Raw genomic sequence first — 23969 nt, 5'->3', positions numbered from 1 at the left:
AGCACGCAGCAATAGGGGGCTGACTTGCACCTCCGACCCCGTGACGACTCCTTTTGGGGAGGGGTGGGAACCAACGACCTCGGGCACTGGGCCTGGCCCCGGCGAGCTCCAAGCCTAAGCCTCAGGCCCGCCCAGCCCCAAGCCTCGCCCCGTCCCCCCAGTTTCCACACAGCCCCTTTCTAGAGCCCTCTCAGCCCCGCCTGCACTCCGCCCACCTCCTTCTTCCGCTCCCCGCCCCCATATCCGTCCCCCCCACGCCCGCCTCCTCTGCGCTCCAGGGTCAGACCCCCGCCCCGCCCCGGCCGCGGCACCCCTGCCCTCCGCTCTCCTCCCTCCTCCTTCGGGCGGCGCCCCTCTCGGGCGGCCGCGGCGACCCCGTGCCCCGCTCGCCCAATGAAGAGGCGGCGCAGGGGCGGGGCTCGAGCCGGAGCGGAAGTGGTGACCGGAGCGGAAGTGGAGCCGCCGCAGCCGCCGATTCCGGAGCCGGGGTAGCTGCCGCCGCCGCCGCCGCCTCTGCAGCCGCCGCCGTCGCCGGAGGAGTGGGATTGGGGAGGAAGCGGTCACTGCGCCCGGAGCTCCCCTCGCAAGGTTCTCTGCCCCCTGCAGTCCTCCCACGGTGAGTGCGGCTCGGGGTCCGCCCGAGGCCCCCAGGGGCCCGAGCCCACAGCTCCCCCATCACTGGCAGCGGCGGCGGCGGCGAGGGCGACCTCCCGGGTGGGCTCCGGGGGCGGCGGCGCGCGGCCTTCTCGGCCTCGCGAGGCCGCCCGCAGCGCGGGCTCGGCCTCACCGCGGCCCCTCCCTGTTTCCGGGGCCGGGCCCGTCGTTCTGGGAGAGGCCCGGGCCGCCCTCGCCGCCCGCGGCCCTGCCCGGCGGGCGGGGTGCGGCTCCCCATACCAGGCGGGAAGGGACGAGGAGCCTTGGACTCCCGACTCTTCCTCACGACCCATCTTCGATCCCCGCGCGACCTCTCCCCGCACCTTGAGCGGCCAGATCCTACCCTTTCAGCTCGGTCACCCTCGTTTCTCGCTTTCCGGTTTTCAAAAATGAAAATGTAACCAAATGCAGGCGAGCTCTCAGGCCCAATTCCTCTGTTCGTTACCCGCCCGGGATCGGTAACAGGTTTAACCTTGGGAGAGAGCAAAGGGAAAACCCCCCTCCCACTTTGCAGTAAAGCCATTTCATCATCGTTCGCTGGTTTGGGAGCCGAGATTCCCTAGGAGGCACAGGGTTGAGATTTGTATCAAGAAAATGCATTTGTTGGAACTGGTTACTGAGTCAGGCCGGATCCCAGGAAAAAAATAAAATAATGTCTGAGGCTCAGAATCGGAATATTTTCCCAACGGCATTTACCGTCATTTAATGCCAGAGTCATTGTGTCCTCGCCCCAAATTCCCCATACTGTGTTAACACGGCTTTAGGGCTGAAATTTGCCTGGTGGTCTCCCTGGTGGTGGCGAAGGGGTGGGAGTGATTAAGACCCTTTTCTGCACAAAATGAGTGCATCTTTGTCTATTGCAAATGGAGAACTCTGTGTGTAATGGGGTTTTCAAAGGTGGCAGTATTGGTAAGACAGTTTGCCAATCTTTCTGTGAAAATTTTTGTCTCTTGTCCTTGCCATCACTGCTTTTCCCTTTAGTAAGGCTAGATCGCATCAGGTTCTGATTTTACTTGCCCTGTGTGGGAGACAGGATTTGGCAAGATGCTATTATGAACATAGAACATCAGGCGGCCACAGGAGCCAAAACAGAAAGATGAAGCACTTGAAAGAATATGAAAAATTGTCTGCATTTCTCACTCTATCTCAATTGTTCATATGAAACCACACACAGACACAGCTCACAGAACTAGACACATGGGTACTCTGCTTTTTGGTTTTTCATGTTAGAAATTTATGTATTAATATGTATTCTTGATTCTTGGTCATTTCCTTCTTGACTGTTTCCAGGGCACTCCATTTCTTATTTAGGAATGTGTCAGTTGCCTGAGCCCTCATTTTTTTAGGATCTATGTCCTTAGCACACATGGTGAGCATGAAACCTGTCATTTGCTGGACCCAAGTTAGAATTTTACAGGTGATCTTCATGGTGGAAGGCTAATCCAGTAGCAACTGCTGAACTATTTCACTATTACCTCCTTTCAGTGAGATAAGAAACCCTTCACCTGTCTTACAGATGAAATCCTTCAGAGAAAGGAGATGATTTGGCCTAGACCACACACCTGGTTTCCAAGTTGAATATCCTTATTCATCAGTAGCAAATATTTATGGCCTGTCGGTCCCAGGAGTATGGCTCCTACCCTATAATCTTCTGTACATTTCCCATCAGGCAGTGCTTGTGTTAGGTTGGAGCCATTTTAGAATCAGAACTCTATAGATCGGGGAGGCAGCCTCCAGAGAGCCAGGCTGAGCACATTCCCATAATGCTAGTTCTTGAGGCAAAGTCTCCAGAGATTTGGGCCACTGCAAAAAGTGTGTTTTACCCATTTGGCTGGGGGTGTGGAAGCAGAAAGAGCACTGGACTCAGAGTCAGATAAATTCGATTCCACCCTTCCTTGCAGCATTTTCTAGTTGTGTGATCTTCAGTGTTCTGCTTAATCTCTGCTTCCTGGTTTCTCCATCTCCAGGCTTGTCAAGAGACCTTTTTACAAACTGTAAACTGTTAAATATAAGCTTTTGTGTTTTAATCACAGAGTTCACTGTTAAGGCTTTTCCCCCCTTGGTTGCATTCTGATGAGACCCAATGCTACTTTGTATACATGTTGCTTTCCAAAAAAAAAAAAAAAATTGGTAAGGTATTATGGAACTGGATTTGTGGAGCATCTTTAGTCTTTCTGAGTCAATTTTCTCATTGGTCAGTGCAAATGGTAATAGTCTTTGATGTATTATTGTGACCAACTCAGTAATTAAAATAAGGGTGTGAAATATACCTGATGTTTAATAAATGTTATTTGACTATATTCGTGAGTATACATATATAGATAAGACACATGCATATGTGCTATAGCGCATAGGCACATAGAGTCCATCCAGTGTTTACTCATCAACTGATGAGGCAGCATCAAGCTGTAGTAATAATAATAGCTGTTATTTATATGTGCCAAGCTTTGTTCTGAGCACTCTACACATATTAACTAAGTCTTCATAACAATCTATGACAAGTAAGTACTGCTAGCCCCATTTTCGTTGAGGAAGCTGAGGCACAGAGAAGTGAAATAATTTTCCTGGAGGCACACACTCAGCACTGGGTAAGTGCCAGAGCCAGGAATCAAAGCCAGACAGTCGGACTCCAATGATAGATCTTCACGTGAACACCGTGTAGTAGTTCATTTTTCTTTACGTGTATCTTATTCAAGTAAATGTGTTTGGACAAGAATTTTAGCTACTTTTGGAAATATAGTTTATTGTAGGGGGGAGAGGGGGAGTATATTTATTGTGGAATGCAGGAAAGATACTGCTGGTGTGCTTTAGGAAGAAAGCTTCTGAAAAATCCAGTTTTTCTAGTATTTGCTTCATACTAGGGGAAAAATTTATCAATCGTTTTATGGCACACTGATTTATCCAATCCTAGGTGGTTCTAATAGAATTTGGTCAGGACCAAATATCTATTAATATACATCCATAAGTAGAGAAAGAATTCTAAATTAGAACATCGTTTTGTGCTGCCTGCTCCTTCAGTGGCATCAAACTAAGACGTTTTCCTTTAAATGAGGGTACCTTAGAGAATGAACTAAAATTTACTTGTAAAGGGAATTTAAGTTCCTAGGTTCCTGTGTTTTTCTAGGGAGAGGTGACAGTTCTCACTAGCTAGGAGGCAAGAAATTGGTTGTATAATAGCAAGTTTTAAGTTTTAGAACCATCTTGGTCTCCCCACGAATAGAATCTAGTCTTCTGTCTGTGTCATGATGGACAGACTGACAGAGCTAGATTCCGAGGGAATTTTCTAAAGAGTCTACTTAGGGGGGACAAATGGACAAAAGCACTTTTGTTTTGTCACGTGTATGTTAAAGTCAACCATTCTTCTGCTTCCTCTGCTAAAAGGTATTCTAACATAAGCATAATTATGTGTTTCTGTTACATCGAGATGAATTGATTGATGGCCTCAAGATGAAGGCATTTCTAGCAGACTGTGGGTTAGTAAGGTGACTTTTTTTTATAATCTGGCCAGCCCTCTGTTATGTAAGTTTTTTCCTGTACTGGTTAGTTTATTTTATTGTTTTCCCTGAGAGACCTAACAATAAAAGTTATTTCTGAATGGCCTTGACCTGGGCAGAGATTGGAGGAGACAATAAAGTTGAAGTGAGTCCTTGCCATTTGTTACTGTTTGCCCACAAACCTCACCTTAAAGCCTGATGAGCTTTTGGCATATGCTGTTTGAACTGCTAGTTTGATTTTGATTTTTAAAGCTACATGAATTAAGGCCAGTTCTCAAACCTCACTGATAACTTTGTGTGATTCGTTGAAAAAGTGTTCTTTCTCTCTTTTTCCTTCAGTAATCATTCAGAATCATAATTGATCTTTAGGAGATGGTGCTACACAGAGGAAGGAGCATGTGCCAAGTACACCTGTGGGACCCTGGACAGGTTACTGGGACGGTGACGCCTACCCCTTAGGATACTTAAGATGAAAGGAGGTGATACAACCCCCTGTTTTGCACATTGAGGCAGACCGTAGACGAGGGATATTTTGTTATTATTTACTAATAAGCTGCTGTGGCTTTTTGTATAGCTAATCGTTTGGACTTCTGAAGAGAGGAGTCAAAGGGCTTTTGGAACTCAGTTTGAACCTATAAATAGAACAAGGGGTACCTGAGAAATGATTGGTCAGAAAGTGTACTGTGGTCTCCAGGTTGGAGCTGAGATGGCTCTTTTCAGAGAGCACTCTTAAGACAGCATATAAATGTACTCTGTGTTTTATAGGCCATATGTGGTCTGCTCACCTCTCTCCACATGGGAAATAGCAGCCTTGTTCACTTCTTTGAAAAACTGCATCAGTTGGTCAGATGGTTTCACATGCATCGTGCCAGGCATCATGCCACGTGTTGGGCGCCAAGATGGAAGTCTGGATTCCCATCTTACACTCACGGTCCAGTGTGGGAGCCAACAAAGACATTTCTCTAGATTCTGATAAATGCGATCTTAGAAGTAGGCATGGGTAAGTTAACATGTACCTTCCTCTTAAAAGTCTTGAAGAAAGCCATATGGATTGAAAAGAAATGAGGTGTGGAAGTAAGTGTCCCTTCACTGGCTGACCATTTATTGACTTCTGTGTGGAATATACTGTTGCCGCCATTTTAGTGCTTACGGAGACTCTGCTAAACGTTTTGCATCGTGAACTAATTTACCCCTTACAAGAACCCTCTAAGGTAGATTTGCTTATTTTATGCATGAGAAAACAGACTTCACAGAGGTCAGGTAACCTATGGAGTTGGAACTAGTAAATTGGACTGTGTTGTTCTATTGTGTTGGTGGACCCAGAGCTTTTGAACCCTATTCACATGGTTGACCAGTTGGTTATTCTGAATCAGAATTAGCACATTAAAAAAATTTTATCTTATTGATCACTTCAAGCCAAGAGATCAGTTTATTGTCCTGTCTGCTATTGATTCACATTGTATGACCTTGGTATAACACCTTGATTGTTTTAAGTTTGATTCTGGCTAATTGGACATAATTAGCAGTGATATTCAACAACTGATATAAAAGAAAGAACAAATTTTGAAATAAAAATGATATTTCTCTCCACAATTCAGTGTTGGCTGGATATCAGAGCTATTGCCTTTGTATTTTAGACATGCTGTGTTTAATTTTCTAACAAAGAGCCTGTAAGCGTGTGAATGGAATTAAATTTGTTACAGGACTCAGAATTTTGTGTGTAGAATGGCACACAGACCTGTTTTTAGAGTGGGTGTTTTTCAGTGAGTAGTTAAAATTCTTTAAGAGCCAGGAGTACTTCATTTTTTTCTGGGTAACACCCACCAAACACCTGGGCCCACTGGCGCTCTCAGTCCCTCCCACAGGCGCCTGGCATCTGTTTCTCCTTCAGCAGAGTGACTCCAGAACTGTGACTTTGACTTGATGGTGCTGTGGATGCTGTGTCTGGGATGGTACATCAGTGAATGCTATTCAGAATTCACTGTCAGTTCCTTACCCCATGGAACCTTCTAGCATAGATTTTTAGGGTGCTCCTGTCAGTTTCCTCTCCAAATTTCTTCTGTTGTTCATTTGCTAAGTTGGGTCCAACTCTTCATGACCGCATGGACTGCAGCACACACTCAGATTTGTGTCCTTTGAGTCAGTGATGCTGGGATCTCCAGATTCTACTTTTTCTCATTTCCTCTCTGCTTTGGCCTGTGATTTCTTTTGCATCTAGAAGCAAATGCATTTTATTCATACATCTGTATTTCTTGTCTCTGCCTAGAGCCCCCCTTTTCTCTCAGAACCCCTCCAACCCATAAAACCAGGAAGGACCCAGCCTCTTTAAAACTAAACTTCCTCCCTTTCTACCTGGTTGCTTCCTCAAGGAGATGCTTGTGTGCTCCCTTCTCATGTTCTGCCCTGGGAGCTTCAGCTCTGAGGGGAGGACCATACTATACTGAACTCCAAAAAAGAGTTCTTGGAAATACTAGTAGTTCTTTCTTTTTTTATTTGCAGTTATTGCAACACATACTAAATTATGTACATTATGTTTTTGTGAAGTAACTTCAGAATAAGAGTATAGGCCTATTTATGAGCCTTCACTTTGGCCAGCACTGTCTAGGCATTTTTATGTACGTAATCTTTTTTGATAGCTTTTAATGTTTCCTTTTAACATGTGAGGAAACTGAGATTCGGAGACATTAATTTTAAAATCACCTGATTTCTCTTTAGAAGCCCAGATGTGTGTAGGGCTTTCCTAGAAATAGATCCCATTCACATGGGTTTCATGCTGGAACTTCGGTAATCCTGTGAAGTGAAAGTCGTTCAGTCACGTCCTACTCTCCAGGCCAGAATACTGGAGTGGGTAGCCTTTCTCTTCTCCAGGGGATCTTTCCAACCCACGGATCGAACCCAGGTCTCCCACATTGCAGGCGGATTCTTTACCAGCTGAGCCATCAGGGAAGCCCTCGGTAAGCCTGACACCTGATAATGGAATCCTCATTTTAAATTTCTAGCAAATTGCTAAACTCACAACCTCAGAATTTTAGAATTGGGCATTTTCTTTTCCTTGAAAACAAAACATAGCTGAAAGCTAATACTTCTAAAACCCACATTCCATAAGGTCCTTTGCAGTTTTTTTTTTTTTTTTTTTTTAATATTAGCAATGAATAGTCATTTTTATTTTTTTTCCTTTCTTATTCTTGGATGTCTCCTTCTGGCCACTGGAAAATGACTTCTCAGGATTCTGACCCAGGCTTTGTAAAAATAAAAAGGTCCCTTAGGCAAAGAATCCAGATAGAAGGGCTAGGTTGATTCATTTATACTTTTGTTTCAGCATTTACTGTCTATTTAGGTTTTCATTTATTTGAGGGAAATCCTGTTGTTTCATGGGCACCTTTAGAATTATTCTTCATAATATTCTTTAGGGGACATTTTACAAAATGGAAGACTGTTGTAAACTCACCCCCCCCCCCCCCCCCCGCCATTATACCTCTTTAACAAATCTATGACATGAAATCCCTTCTTTTGATGGCCATGCGATCTTGCACCAACTGTGTCTTTTTAGCCATTCCCCTGTTGGCTACTTAAGACAGTTTCCCCTTCTTCACTAAGCAGTTGCTGGTTTAATCAGCCAGTGCTCCCCAGTCCTCTAAAGTGCAGCCTGCAGTGGCTGAGAAGAGATGGGGAAACCTATGCTTGAGACCTCTGCTCTGACATGTGTCAGCGGCTTCCTCTGTCCACTCTGGTGTCTTGACTCTGCTTTAGTGCCAGGCAGGCCTGATGAGGAGACTGTGGTCTTTTAAGGCTTTTTAGGAGCAAATAAAGGCTCTCTTGCTAGTGTTTTCCTTGATGGGTCCTTGATTCAAAAGTCTCACCAGGGGAATGGTAGGTCCTGATATATAAACCATGACTACTGGCACCTGGGATTCCCTGGTGGCTCAGATGGTAAAGCATCTGCTTGCAATGCGGGAGACCCGGGTTTGATCCTTGGGTCGCGAAGATCCTCTGGAGAAAGAAATGGCACCCCACTCCAGTACTCCTGCCTGGAAAATTCCATGGATGGAGGAGCCTGGTGGGCTACAGTCCACGGGGTCGCAAAGAGTCAGACAGGACTGAGCAACTTCACTTCACTTTTGCTGGCACCTCCTAAGGAAATTAGAAACTAATGAATGAGAGTGTTACAGTTAACGAATGTGTCCCATTTTTCAGGACATTGAAGGGTGGAGTCTTATCTAGGAATGTGAACATTTTAACATACTCTTCCTGTACAAGATTAATCTAGACTTGTTTTTCCTTCTCATGGGTCCTTTATTTTTCTTTTTTTAATTCCAGGCTCACATTTGTGGGCCAACAGCGATGTATCGATACTATTAGAGGAATCACACTACTTCCAGTTTGTTTTGCCCTGTGTACTTTTTTTTAAAAGATTTCCACATTTATTTAATTCCTTGTCTGTCTGTTTCACGGGCATAGCTATTCCGCGCTGAGGAAGCTGCTGTTAGGGCAACAGTTCAGAAATTGGAAGACTGAGTTTGACTGAGCTGACAAGGCCGTGTACGTTTCATTGAAAGATGGGCATGAGAAGGGACAGAAATGATATGGACCTAACAGAAGCAGAAGATATTAAGAAGAGGTGGCAAGAATACACAGAAGAACTGTACAAAAAAGATCTTAATGACCAAGATAACCATGATGGTGTGATCACTCACCTAGAGCCAGACATCCTGGAATGCGAAGTCAAATGCGCCTTAGGAAGCATCACCACGGACAAAGTTAGTGGAGGTGATGGAGTTCTAGTTGAGCTGTTTCAAATCCTAAAAAATAATGCTGTGAAAAGTGCTGCAGTCAATATGCCATCAAATTTGGAAAACTCAGCAGTGGTCACAGGACTGGAAAAGGTCAGTTTTCATTCCAATCCCAAAGAAAGGCAATGCTAAAGAATGTTCAAACTACCACACAGTTGCACTCACCTCACACGCCAGCAGAGTTTTGCTCAAATTTCTCCAAGCCAGGCTTCAACAGTACATGAACTGAGAACGTCCAGATATTCACGCTGGATTTAGAAAAGGCAGGGGAACCAGAGATCAAATTGCTAACATCCATTGGATCATAGAAAAAACAAGAGAGTTCCAGAAAAACATCTACTTCTGTTTTATTGACTATGCCAAAGCCTTTGACTGTGTGGATCATAGCAAACTGTAAAATTCTTCAAGAAATGGGAATACTAGACCACCTGACCTGTGTCCTGAGAAATCTGCATGCCGGTCAAGAAGCAACAGTTAGAACTGGACATGGGTCAATGGACTGGTTCCAAGTTGAGAAAGGAGTCCATCCAGGCTATATATTGTCACCCTGCTTATTTAACTTATTTGCAGAGTATATCATGTGAAATGCTGGGCTGGATGAAACACAAGCTGGAATCAAGATTGCTGGGAGAAATATCAGTAACCTCAGATATGTGGATGACACCACCCTTAAGGCAGAAAGCGAAGAGAAACTGAAGAGTCTCTTGATGAAAGTGAGAAAGGAGAGTGAAAAAGCTGGCTTAAAACTAAAATTCTAAGACCATGGCATCCGGTCCCATCACTTCATGGCAAATAGATGGGGAAACAATGGAAACAGTGTCAGACTTTATTGTTGGGGGCTCCAAAATCACTGCAGATGGTGACTGCAGCCGTGAAGTTAAAAGATGCTTGCTCCTTGGAAGAAAAGCCATGACCAACTTAGATAGCATATTAAAAAGCAGACACATTACTTTGCCGACAAAGGTCCATCTAGGCAAAGTTATGTTTTTTCCAGTAGTCATGTATGGATGTGAGAATTGGACCATAAAGAAAGCTGAGCACTGAAGAATTGATGCTTTTGAACTTTGGTGTTGGAGAAGATTCTTGAGAGTCCCTTGGACGGCAAGGAGATCAAACCTAGTCGATCCTAAAGGAAATCAGTCCTGAATATTCATTGGAAAGACTAATGCTGAAGCTCCGGTAGTTTGGCCGCCTGATGTGAAGAACAGACTTACTGGAAAAGACGCTGATGCTGGGAAAGATTGAAGGCAGGAGAAGGGGATGACAGAGAAGGAAATGGTTGGATGGCATCACTGATTCGATGGACGTGAGTTTGAGCAAGCTCCAGGAGTTGGTGATGGACAGGGAAGCCTGGCGTGCTGCAGTCCATGGGGTCTCAGAGTCAAACACGACCGAGAGACTGAACTGAACTGACAAGGCTGTGTGGCAGCCCCTGTTCTCACACAGGACTCTCTTCACACCACATACAAGTAGCCTCCCAGTAATGACTTGCTGAAAAAATTCACTGATACTTGAGTATTAGTTTTGTACTTGGCAGAGTTTTAGGCATTAGATGAGAAAGAAATGTGAAGCCTTCCTTCGGAAGACATACATGCGACACACTGTACATGGTCCACCACTCATCACCTGGACCGTAGAACATGTAGAATGGAGGCCAGAGGAGCGTGGACTATGTAAGAGGCTACGGTGTATTTGAATTCATAGTCCGGGTAGATCAGTGGGGACTAGGGTAGTCAGGGAAGGCTTTGTAGCCCTACATGGATGGATAGAGTTTGCCTCGGCAGGAAGTAATTTCAGACATGTTTAAGCCTGACATTTAAGGGTATTTGGTGATGTCCAGCCTGCGAGAAAGGTACATGTTGGAGAACAGTGGATGAAAAACAGGTACAGAGGATCCAAGTTATGAAAGACTTTGCAAGCCAGGTAGGAATTTCAGCTGGATGGAGTAGCCAGAAGAGAGTCACCAGAAGTTCTTGAGATGTCGTTGAGAGTTCTTAAGAGTCAGGGCATGACTGAGGGGGATTTTGGAGTCAGAAGCACATGGAGTGAGGTATGGATGTAATACGGATCTAATGTGCTTGGGAAGAATAGGTGCTTTGAAGTACTTGAGAAGAGACAGAACTCTACCAGATTTGCCATTTTAGGATCTGTTCATTCATTCAGTGAAAATTTGTTCACGCTGATTCTCTGCAAGGTGCTGCTGGGGATGTGCCCTAAAGGGGTTTGTAGTGTGGGAGGGGACTTAAGGGATGTAGACAAATAATTTTAGTACCGAAAAAACGTGATAAGACATTAAAGAGAAGTGTGGATGAAACGCTTTGTGAGACTGTTTTCAGCTTAGAGCAGTGCTGTCCAATAGACATAGAATGTGAGTCCCATGTAGCTTAAAATTATCTGGTAGCTACCTGTAAAATGTGAGGAGGGGAGATGAAATTAACTTCAGTAATTAAAAAAAATTAACTCCATATATTCAAAACAGTACAATTTTAACATGTGGCCTGGGCAGTCTTATTAGACAGCTTAGGTTAAGCAGCTTAAGAAAGGTTTCATGGAGGGGGTGTCATTTGAGCCATGCTCTGATGAATTTTAAATGCAGAATAAATGGGAAAGGCTATTCCAGGTAGAGGGAGTGCTGGATGAGTGAAGACCAAAAAGCATGTGGAAGAAAACCATTTTGACAGAAGCACCTACTGTGTAGAAGGCCTTTTTGGGCAAAAGTCTAGGAAGATAGCTGGGAAAGCCTACAAGGACTGCTTGGGAGGCAGTCTGACTTGACTGGCAGTAGTTGGGAACTTCAAAGAATTTTGAGCAGAGTGACTTGATCAGAGCTTTAAAATGGATCTGATAGCACGTATGAAGGGGGTTAAAGAAAATGGAAGACTGAAGGCAGTGGGACTAGGGAGAGACGATGGATATAGGAGCTTTATTAGGATGCACAAATAGGAGCAATTTCATTTCTCCCTTGTCTGCTGCCTTCCTCCAAACTGCTGGGTGTTGTGTAACCCATTTCCTGTTGAAATTGGTCTAGCTGCTTCACAATCCTTGTTATATAAGCACAAGTTACGTAAGCAGTAGGCATCAGACATTTAGCTATGGATTTTGTTTGTTGTAAGTTGGGGGTGGGGGTTGTAGGTAAGAAATGTTTAAATAGATGGGTACATTTTTTAAGGCATGCATTCAATTTTACCATATCATAATGGTTCTCTATCTCTAAGAGCTCTTGCAGGGATCCCAAAGAAGCCTGAAATAGTCGACTCCAAACCAGAAAGGCCACGTTTTATTTTGAGAAATAGGACATGTACATTTGGGAGGTCTCAGGGAGTAGTCAGGATTCTTTGGAGAGGTATGGTTGAACTTTTAATGTTTGGGAAGAAAAGAAGTGGGGGGTGAGGGGACCTTAATTGAGGAGCCTAGTAGGCCGAAGAGTTTCACAGTATCCTTTAGCAGTGCTAATTGTATTTTTCTATTACTCTTTTGTAATAACTCCATGGGATGGCTTCACTTTGAATTGGCCTTGGCCAGGACTGTTATTAATTGGAATTGTTCCTGGGTAGAGTTGCACAGGTGCTGTTTATATACTAAGTAACTTCTAACTGAATTAGTCTACAGACTGGAAAATTTCTAAAAAGTTTATTAAAAGTTGGCTTCCCTTTGCCTCTTACCTTTAGGGAACATCAAGTAGGGTTGTCTAATGGTGAAGATAGTATCCTGGTCAGAAAGATATCATAATCAAGAAAGCTATATGGAGAAAGTATGTAATTTTAAGAGGATGACTAGTGTACCTGTGATGCACGTGTATCAGAGTAGACTAAGTTGTGTTGCCGTAACAAACAGCCCCAGTGTCTAAATGGCCTCAGCCAACAAAGGTTTATTTCCTTTTCGCCCTGCGTGTCCACTGCGGGCCTGCAGGAGTCTCTGCACTACTCAGTCACTCGGGGACTCAGGCTGTAGAAACTGCTGTTTTGTGACAGCACCATCTAGGTGACGTGGCTGCTGTAAGAGAAGAGAGCCTCGCGGGGCTTTTTGCAGTTTCAGCACCTGGAAGTAGCATCATTTATCCTTATTGAACAGAATGAACCATATGACCCCTCCTAAGTGCAGAGGGGTTGCTGGGAGATGTAGGTGAGCAGATGGATTATTATCTCTGCTGTAGGTTCATTCTAGTGATGTGGGTGAAGATGTCAGACAGGTCAAGGTGAGACTTGCCTTAGAGTGTAAGATTCGAGTCAGCAAGCCTTACATAGGACACAACTCGTAATATGATTTCGATAAAAAGAGGTGGGAAGAAACTCACAATTCTGAACTGGAGCACCAACTCTTTCTAAATTGTCTAGATTTAGGGTGTATCTTAAAATTTTCCTTCATTTAATAAGACATTTTCATGTGGTAGAATCTTGCCTGTAGAATTTCTCTCTTGAAAATACAGAAATGGCTGTGAAGGCAAAACCAGAGTCTTGTGATGTGATGGATAAAGTAATGAGAGCATTTGTTTAAAAAATACTGGTATTCCCACTACTGTTATAAAATACTATAAGTAGTATTTTATTTTTTTTCCACCTCAAGATATTAGTGTATTTTAACTCTGTGGCATAGGTGAATACAATTGAAATTTAAACCAGCAGTACATAAAACTATCTCTTATTGGTTAATAAATATTGTTTTTAGCTACATGTTATCCAAAAATTATTGCATTATATTAATGGTGGCTATTTTTGCCTTGTTTTTTTTGTGTGTTTTTTTTGGCCTTGCCTTGAGGCTTGCGGGATCTTAGTTCCCCAAGCAGGGATCAAATCTACGCCCTTGGCAGTGAGAGAGCAGAGTCTTAACCACTGGGCCCCCAGGGAATTCCCGTAATGGTGATAAGTATAGTTGGGAATTGACTGAGGTGAGGTGAATCATTTTAAGAAGTATTCACTGGTTGCTGTATAGAGGGTTTGAGAAAATGAAAAGCTGAAATCACCAAGATTTTTGTCTGTTTCAGGAAAAGTTTTAAACAAACTCAATTACGGTTCACAGCTCGTTGCTGCGCGTCTTGGTGAATACATCCAGGTCTCTCACAGTCTATACGGTGTACAGAGTCAGTGCCTGGTATTTGTATATAATGCTTTTGACCAGGGGTCCCTGACCTCCAGGCTGTGGACTGGGACCTCCTGTCAGATCAGCAGTGGCGTCAGGTTAGAAATAGAGTGCACGATAACCGTAATGTGCTTGAATCATCTTGAAACCATCCCAGCCCCACCCCCGGTTGGTGGAAAAATTGTCTTCCACGAAATCAGTTCCCGGTGCCAGAAAGGTTGGGGACCGCTGCCCTGGGCGTTCCACGGTGCCTTCACACAGGTGAGGCCACTTGCACCTCACAGCGGCCCCCAGAGAGTTGGCAGTGTTCTTCCTCTCCAGTTAGCAAACGGAAGTTCTCAGAAGCTGAGTGATTTGACCAAGGTTGTGTTTCTTGTAAGTAGCTGAGCTGGTGCAAGGTTGAGCCAAATCTGCTCTCGTGGACAGTGTGTCCTTGGACCAAAGTTAGCACTTGGCAGAAGATGGGCTAAAAATGGCTGGTATGTTTAAGGTACCTACCACTTGATGGGCACTGCCAAATATAACAGTCAGAGTCCTATCTTTTGCTTTAAGGTTGATGAAACAATCATCACATGGTGTTTTTCCCTGTAGTATGGGGAAAAACAGATTTGGTGAAAACCAGATATTCCAGATATTTCTTGAAAGAAGAAAAGGCTGTATGTTTAACATAAGCTTCTAAAGAGTTGAGCCATCTCTGGCATTGAGGAGGCAGATTAGGAAAGTGGAGGAAAACAGCTCAAGAGATAGATGTGCGTTTGAATTCTGGCTCTCTGCTCTCTCCTGGCTGTGCTGCCCTGGACACAGCAGTTGGCGCCTCTGAACCTATACTTCTTCACCTCGTGGAGGGGGAAGGGAGTATTGGAAACACATCTCCCTGTATGTAGGACTGCTGCGAAGGTTAAATGGCTAAAAAGTAAAAACACCTTTTTAGCAAAGTTCCCGGAGAAGGCAATTGCACCCCACTCCAGTACTCTTGCCTGGAAAATCCCATGGACGGAGGAGCCTGGTAGGCTGCAGTCCATGGGGTCGCTAAGAGTCGGACACGACTGAGCAACTTCACTTTCACTTTTCACTTACATGCATTGGAGAAGGAAATGGCAACCCACTCCAGTGTTCTTGCCTGGAGAATCCCATGGACGGGGAAGCCTGGTGGGCTGCCGTCTATGGTGTCACACAGAGACATGACTGACGTGACTTAGCAGCAGCAGCAGCAAAGTTCCTAACCCAGTGGGTGCTCCTGCTCAGTATTACTGGAGACATTTGGAAATAGACATTTCCCATTTAGCTGTGTTTCCTCCCAGATGGGTTGGAAGGAGATTGGCACATATGCGCCTCCTGGGCCTTGAAGCCTGATGTTCACTTTCTCTCTCCCTCTCGTTTTAGGGAATGACCATGGATAAAAGTGAGCTGGTACAGAAAGCCAAGCTTGCCGAGCAGGCCGAGCGCTACGATGACATGGCTGCGGCCATGAAGGCGGTCACAGAGCAGGGGCACGAGCTCTCCAACGAGGAGAGAAACCTGCTGTCCGTTGCCTACAAGAATGTGGTCGGCGCCCGCCGTTCGTCCTGGCGTGTCATCTCCAGCATCGAACAGAAAACTGAGAGGAACGAGAAGAAGCAGCAGATGGGCAAAGAGTACCGCGAGAAGATCGAGGCCGAGCTGCAGGACATCTGCAATGACGTGCTGGTAAGAGGCCAGTGTTCCTATTCTAAAGAACACCTCCTAATAGTATTCATTTCATGAACAAATGCTAGCTCTCAAATAGCTCTTGAGAGAAAGGTGTCTGAATATACTGGGAAGCTGCAAACCATTTGCAACTAAGTTTTAAGCACACGATGTGATTTTTTTTTTTTCCCCTCAGCTCCTAACCTGATCAGAGGTTGCTTGTCACTTGTGGGATATTTTCCTCTCTCTTCCAAAGAACTCTGGAAAACGGGAACGTTTGCTCAACATCCCTCCATCTTTTCTTTAGAAATTGAGGGCAGAGAGGCAGCATTTTCGATAGGTGCAACCACCTATCAAAATTGAGGGCAGAGAGGCTGTTCTCTGTGTCAGTCTGACGGCGGTGTCCTCTCCAGGAGGGGAGAGGGGAGCCAAAAGCTGACCTCTCTCTCAGCTGCTCCCTGGTCCCTGCACAATGGTAGTTTTGTACGTTAGCCCTGTCCATCAGTTTGGGCCTTCGTTCCAAAGGCAAATCACAAGTGGTGTGGGGATTTTCCCTTGCCGTGATTCGTATGAACCTGAGTTGGACCACGGATTCCTCGCTGCTTTCCCTCGAGCCATCACCTGGGGGTGGGTGGGAGGGCCTCATACCGTAGAGCAGATCATGATCATGCTGTCTTTCCCTCACGTCCTGAGCCCACTGGGAACTTTCTTTTTCTTCCAGGTGAAATCAGGTAAAGATGAGTGGTGAGGGCTGCTTTGAAGGGAAAAGGGATTCACACTTGTGGATCTACCTGCTCCCCTGCTGGCTGCCTTTCTGAGTTACTGCCCTTGACACCTTTCTTTTGAAAACCAGTACAGAGCTTGTTAGCCATCAGGCAGGACTCCTCATGCGTAATCCATAAGGAGTCGCACCCTATTTGTCTGCACAGATTATTAAAACGACTACCCCCCACCCCCCGCATCCTCTCACTTTGATTGATTCGGTCCCCCTTACTGCTAAGCTTTTGCATCAAGCTTCTGTTTAATTTTTTTTTTGTTAGACTCGTGGTGTAAGAGTGGCTAAATTTGTTGCCTGTTGGTCATTTGGGGGTTTGTTAATGGTGCGCTAATTCCCAAATGTTAGGTACATCTGGTACTCAGATGAAGTATGGCATGCACTCCCAAGGCAAGAAAGTTCCCTAATTCCTGAACGGTAGACCAGCTTTTACGAGCATCTGAAAGAATGTGAAGAAAAGCATGGTACTTACTGCCTCTTAACCAGTTTTTCAGGATGCCACATTCTAAAACAACTCTTCGAAAATATTGCTCTGTATACGAAGCGTGGACTCCTTCACAACTGCTTTTGTTGTAAGCATAAATGTTTAAAGGAATTTATTATTAATAATAGTCTTAGCTACTGTTGGAGTGCTTACTAGTGCCAGGCGGTGTCTTAAGCACTCTGTGAACATTGGCTCATTTATCCTCGTAACTGCACTAGGAGATGGCTGTTGGGCTTCCCCTTGTGTAGCTGAGGAGACAGGATCAGGGCAGTCAGGTCCTTTGTCCAGGGTCATACAGATGGTGAGCAGCAGAGGAGGGATTTTTACCCGGGTCTGAGCGATTCTAACGTTAGTTCTTGGAATTTCTCCCTACTATCACCCTTTTTCTTCTGAAGTGGAAAGATTTTTTTTTCTTTAATTACAGAATTAATACAATTTTTTTTTAAAGCACAAGGCAGAAGAGTATAAGAAAATTTAAAAATCACTTCTAAAATACTATTACCTAGAGAACCATTGTTAACATCTTGATAAATATCCTTCTAGATTTTTCCCTTAGGTATTTATATGCATGTGCATATATCTGTTTTAATATTAAAATAGGATTCACTTGGTATTTATTATCCGTTTTTGTTTTTCCCCACTCAGACTTCTTTTGGAGAGCCTTTCCACATAATCAGTGTGGTTCTGCATCATCATTTTTAAAGCCTGTGTAGCATGCCATTGTATGGCTGTACTTTAACCCTTTACTGGACCGTCAAAGTGGATTTTAACGGATACTGGCATCTGTTATGACCTGGGCTAAAAACTATTTAAAAACTTTGGATGAAAATCATGTATTTTGCAATTACCACCCCCCCAATTATTTAGAAGTGGTAGTATCTCAAATCTCAAACATAGTTTTAACATCTTGTAAGTAATATTTCCAGATTTTTAACAGAATGTGGATCATTTTTTAGGAGCTGTTGGATAAATACCTTATTCCCAATGCTACACAACCAGAAAGTAAGGTGTTCTACTTGAAAATGAAAGGCGATTATTTTAGATATCTTTCTGAGGTGGCTTCTGGAGACAATAAACAAAGTAAGTAACTTTTTTTTCTTTTCTTTCTGTCTTCTCTTTTTTTTGAGGAATTTGACCAGTAGCAGAGACCGTCTTCATAATAATTTTGAGTTTTGCTTGGTCTGTAGTCAGAGTTAAAGACCACAGCGTTGTGCTGACCAGTGACAGACAGGGTCCTGCGTGCTATGTGTGTGCTCAGCTGCTCTGTCATGTCTGACTCTTTGTGACGCCGTGGACTGTAGCCCGCCAGGCTCCTCTGTCCATGGGATTTTTCAGGCAAGAATACTGGAGTGGGTTGCCATTTCCTCCTCCAGGGGATCTTCCTGACCCAGGGATCGAACCTGGGTCTCTTGTGTCTCCTGCGTTAATTAGCAGGGAGGTTCTTACTACTAGTGGGAAGTGTAGTTCTTTACTACACCTGGAAAGCTCCTGAACAGGGTCATGGGGTTGACAGATACATCTAAGGGACAAGTATGGGGGTATTAAAAGTCTGGTGCAGTAGTGCACTGAAAAAGATCTTTATTTTAAGGATTGTTTGGTAGTTGTCTTAGGTGTGAAACTTTAAAATGTTTGATAGAGTAAAACTGCCATGGTGAAGAGAGATGCATTTCTTTTGTCATATACATGTGTTAGTGTAATGGTGGTTGTGGCTCTGCTTTATTAAGTGCCTCCTATGTGTGTCATTTATTTCTTACACAACTCTAGGAGTGTAGGTGGGAGTCTTCTGTCCTTTTTTTCTGTTAAGGACACCAGGACTCACAGAGGTTTTCATTCAGTCCAAACCACACAATTAAGAGTTGGGAATTCATTCCAGTTTTGCGTCTTGACTCTGAAGTCCACAATCTTTCCATTAGAGCACATTGCTTTCCATGTTCCATGTTGTTCAGGGTTATTCCTGTATTTCCTAACTGCTTTTGTAGACTTTGTCATCATTGTCTTTGTTTTCCCTCAAAGCATTTCATACAGTACTCAGATTAGAGTACATGTTTAACAGATGATTATTAATCGGATAGTAGAGACATTTGATAGCACATTTGCTCCAGCCGAGTTTGGCAAAATAATTTGGTAGTGGATCCAGCGTACAATGCAACCTTACGTAAGACCCACCCTTTCATGTTTTTTCTTTCTTATAGCCACTGTGTCGAACTCCCAGCAGGCTTACCAAGAAGCATTTGAAATTAGTAAGAAAGAAATGCAGCCTACACACCCCATTCGACTGGGGCTGGCACTTAATTTCTCCGTCTTTTATTATGAGATTCTAAACTCTCCTGAAAAGGCTTGCAGCCTGGCAAAAACGGTGAGAAAGACCTTCTGGGGTTTCTGATAGTAAAAATGCTCATGTCTAGAACCTTGTTTTAAAATTACCCAAATGTAACTCATTGTTTTGGACTTATTTGTGAAGATTTTTCTGGGGGTAGGAGAAACCCATCTGTATTGACTCCATGTTTTATGGAGTCAGTACAGACCTGTTACTTCTTGACGACTTCTCAGTGCCTATGCTGATTGGCGTTTGAGTTCAGTTTCTCTTTTGGGGTGAGGTTGTAGACAGTCCAGGGAGGAGGCAGCTTGTTGCTCTCATCACGCTCTGGGCTGTAGACCTCGGCTCCTCAGTGTCGTCTTTTTACTGAGGCTGGAGGTTATGGCAGGAGGTGTAGAGAAGGAAGTCAGATCTTGTTTCTTTGTGTCCTGAATTACGTCTTGTCTTCTTTGGGTAGAAAACTGCCTTTTCTACGTGTTTTTGTCATCTTTGAATATGCACAGTCCTTGAACATTTTTTTAATTGGTAAAAACTGTGTGAAATGAATGCCCAGAGTTCCATCACTTAATTGAAGTTCGGATTTAGTGATGTGAACTTCTAGTCTCCATTTATCTCCTGTATCTAAACCTTTTGTTTTTCTGCTTAATGAAAAAGGGGGAGGGATTACTAGAAATGTCTTTGGTAATTCAAGTATCATGTGAATTCCTTTAGGATGAGTAATACTTGTTGACTTGATAGGTAGAGTAAAGTTCTTAGCTAGGAATTTTTGTCATGGTTGGTTGATGCTTTAGAAGCCAGTATCACATGTTTACTGACAGGACTAGCAAGCAAGGTAGCAATAACCTAGGTTCCCCGAGAATACTGTACAGGAAGAAAAATGGTAGCAGGAAGAAAACGGGGCTAAACTAGTTCAAGGAACCTGTGACATCTTAGCTAAAGGCTCTTTGTTTCAGGCGTTTGATGAGGCGATTGCTGAATTGGACACACTGAATGAAGAGTCTTACAAAGACAGCACCCTGATTATGCAGCTGCTTAGGGACAATCTCACTGTAAGTACTGCCCATTCCGTGACTGCTTCCAGTGGGTGGGGCTTATGGCTTGTTCCTGTTCCTCTGCCTCCTAGCCTGAGACTCGGGACAGGATTTGTGCCCTGTACGTGTAATTAATTTTTTTAATTGATTATAAGCACCTGCTGAAATTTTGACCTTTGCCATCACTGTCTGCAGTCATATGAGAAGAATTATAAGCAGTTGAGATGAGGTGATACAGAGTGGGCCACCTCCCCGCGGAAAGTTCTAAGAGCCCTTCTTTGTTTATAGCTCTGTTTTTCTCTTGCAGCTGTGGACGTCGGAAAACCAGGGAGATGAAGGAGATGCTGGGGAGGGAGAGAACTAATGTCTACCGTGCTTTGTGATCTCTTGAGTGGCACTCTGTACCCTCCACATATATCCCTTTGTGCGATAAAAAAAAAGAAACGTACGTCGACTTTCAATTTTTCACAGCCTCAGCCTAGCAAAAATGGTCCATGGGATGAACAGCTGGTATTTGTATCTAAAATTCAGATTGGTCACATAAATGCCACGGCATTCTGAAGTTTTGATTTTGATTAACATTGACAGGATTACTGTGTGTTTCATTTAAAAAAAAAAAAACAACAAAAACTGAACACTGTGATTATGGAGTTTTGTAATTTAGCAGAACTCTTACTGGTAGAAAAAAAAATAGACCTGAATTATGTGTAACTTTTTGGAAAGTTAAATTTGATTCAAAACAGTTGTCCCTGAAATACAGTTCCATTGTAAAGTTGTACAGAAAGTTATAGATTCTATTGTGACACTGGGACTTGGAGTGGGTCACCTCTCATTTGGCATTCGAGTTTTACAGTAATTTCTAGTGATTCTGCCCATTCTGATCAGGGCTTTTAGACACTTGGTATGTTGGGGCTTGTTGCCACTGAAAAGCTCGTGACCACAGACGGCCACAGTGTCTTCCTCCAAGGAAACTCGAAGCCAGAAAAGAACATTCTTGGTCGAGATAACTGGGTTATGACAGCATGCAAAGGTCCACTGCTCATAGACCACCTGTGACTCCAGCCCCTTCCCCTATAGCAGCATGTTTAGTGATTGGCAACTTGTGCTTAGGAAGTGGAATCTGTTTTCCCTGTAACCATGAGCTCAAGATGGAAAAAAAAAAAGCCGTGTATCTTATGAATGGCCTTATCTGTTTCCTGGGTAATACCTTTAAGAATAATGCTCTGCAGAGATTGTCTTTCACTTGAGGAGTAAGTACTCAGTGTTTGGGTTCTTCCTAGCTCGGGGCTTTAAAATTTTGAAATCTAAACATTCTTTCCCACAGTCCTTTTTGACTGTTGACTTTAGTCTTCTCTAAATTTCTGTCCTTCTGCTTCCTTACATTTTTTTCTTTGTGCATTCTCTCTCTCTATGCCTTTTGTTCATGGTTTAGTACTAGATGGGCAGGGACAGGGGGTCCACAAGAGGGTGAGGGATGTTGGCGAGCACTTTGGTGAGCCAGCGTTGCTTCAGCGAGTTGAAAAGAGCTTCCCACATTTCAGCTCTGTCTTCCTCCAGTTCTCAGCACGGTGGTTGCTCTTCAGTCACACCAAGATCTGACTCCAAAAAGTATTTTTAAATATCCATGGTTTCTCTTTATATTGCAGCCAACCCTGATAATGCTTGTTAGCACCTGTCACCAGCTCTCCCAAGGGTACCCATCCCGTCAGGTTCACAGACAAATGTCAGGGAAGTTGCATGAACACTGCGATGGGAGAGTCAGGAATAGCCCGGCCTGCCAGTCTCAGTCTCCACCTTCCTCCCCGAACATTCCACGTAGCTGTAGTGTCCCATCTGTTTGTCCATCTGCTGAAATAAGAAATATTCATGCACTGATTTCAAAAAACCAAAAGGAAAAAAGAAAAAAAAAAAACCTCTCTCCTTTCTAGCTGAACAGAAACGTGCAGTTAATACTTGCCGCTTGGACATGCAGTAGTGAATGTGGAACGAGCCTGTCTGTATATCTGGTAGCTCTCTCGCTTTGTTTTTCCTCACCAGTATTCTGCCTCACGTTTGCTTCTGTGATGGTTATATTGCCTAGCAAGCACACCCGTGGTTGTGAAAATAGTATAGCAAAAAAGAAAAAACCCCGGTTATTGATGTACTAGATTTGTGTATGTCTTTTAAACAGTTCTAGTTTCCACCTTACACGGAATAATCAGGAAAAGTGTAAAAACTCAAAAGTGAAATAAAAAATTTTATCAGTTAGTTGGCTGATGCACTGTTATGTGGCGTCTCCTGTATCACCACCAGAACTAGCTAACTTCTGAGCACACTTATTTGGGGCTCTACTCTTCAAAAGGAGGCAGCAGCTTCATTTCATCCTTTCGAGCCAGACAGCCCAGTTGGTAAAGAGTGCCTGCAATGCTGGAGACCCCGGTTCAATTCCTGGGTCAGGAAGATCTGCCAGAGAAGGGATAGGCTACCCACTCCAGTGTTCTTGGGGTTCCCTGGTGGCTCAGCTGGTAAAGAATCCACCTGCAATGCGGGAGACCTGGGTTCGATCCCTGGGTTGGGAAGATCCCCTGGAGAAGGGAAAGGCTACCCACTCCAGTATTGTGGCCTGGAGAATTCCACGGACTGTATAGTCCCTGGGGTTGCAAAGAGTTGGACACGAGTGAGCGACTCTCACTTTTCACTCTTTAAAAGGAGGCAACAGCTTCATTTCATCCTTTCGAGCCAGAAGTGTTGGGAACAAATTGCCTTGAATGAACACAGAGCCTGTCCACCTTCCACAACAAACCATCAAGGTGTTAGATCCTCATCTGTGGCTTCAATGATTTGGTGATACGGATTATTACTTTGCATCCTACTCATACACCACCACCACTTACTTGTTTTAAAACCCTGAGATGTAACCAAACAAGATGGTAGCAGAAGTCCTAGTCACCTCCAAGTTTGTACAGGCTCTGTTATCTGCCCTAACATTATGTAAGATAGCCTGCAGCATTGAGTTTCCTCATGGGGTTTGCCCCAGTCTCAGGACATCCACATTGGGAATTCCTGGCAGTCCAATGGTTAGGACTGGGCGTTTTCACTCACTGCACCTAGGTTTGCTTCCTGATCAGGAAACTAACATCCTGCAAGCCACGGGCATGCAGCCAAAAAGATGAAAACATCCACATTCCCACAAGGATGGAGGAGGGGGTCAAGACAGGAAGATAATTTAAGCCCAAGTTAGAACTGGTTGATGCTTGGTAGTGTAGGTGGGGCAGCCAAGACGCACTCCTGCCCCTGGTTCTCAAGCTGTTTCACTTGTCACACCCAACCAAAGGTCAGTGGGAACCCACCTGTTTTACTGAAGCAGGAAACAGGAGAGGCTCAGGGGAAGTATCATTTCAAGGTAGGTTGGACCAATATTTTCAAAAAGGATTCCACACCACAGATTGGGACTGCAAACGAAGGCTGACAGAAGGGTCTTGGTGCTTAGTTTGGGACCACCACCATGACCTTGTTCTGTCAGGTCCTTACAGTTTCCACAGAGGCTGGACTTCGTGAACCTTCGGGGTGGAGCACAGGTGGGTTGGTTTCGCTGAGAGATGATCAGGGAATGTCCCACGAAAGGCTCTTGGCAGAACAACTCTGGTAAAGAAGGACCTTAAGAGTGTTCCGGAATTCTCACATGGAGCCTTCAGTCCCAAATC

The 23969-nt window shown here is 44.2% G+C and overlaps 1 protein-coding gene across 1 annotated transcript; it reads left to right on the top strand.

Annotated features, from left to right (window-relative positions):
* Positions 1 to 434: 434 nt before the first annotated feature.
* YWHAB (tyrosine 3-monooxygenase/tryptophan 5-monooxygenase activation protein beta) lies at positions 435 to 22533 on the top strand. The gene is made up of 6 exons (XM_086331661.1): positions 435 to 616; positions 15398 to 15700; positions 17895 to 18018; positions 19131 to 19294; positions 20209 to 20304; positions 20594 to 22533. Exons 2-6 carry the CDS (start codon positions 15401 to 15403, stop codon positions 20648 to 20650), a joined length of 741 nt encoding a protein of 246 aa, XP_086187787.1. The 5' UTR covers positions 435 to 616; positions 15398 to 15400; the 3' UTR covers positions 20651 to 22533.
* Positions 22534 to 23969: the final 1436 nt, after the last annotated feature.

Source organism: Bos grunniens, chromosome 13 (genome assembly GCF_055505025.1).
Source record: "Bos grunniens cultivar Pamir isolate PY7600 chromosome 13, Bosgru_T2T1.0, whole genome shotgun sequence".
NCBI classification, from domain to species: domain Eukaryota; kingdom Metazoa; phylum Chordata; class Mammalia; order Artiodactyla; family Bovidae; genus Bos; species Bos grunniens.
Note: the sequence above shows the minus strand (reverse complement) of the source record. Positions and strands in the feature narration are given on the sequence as shown.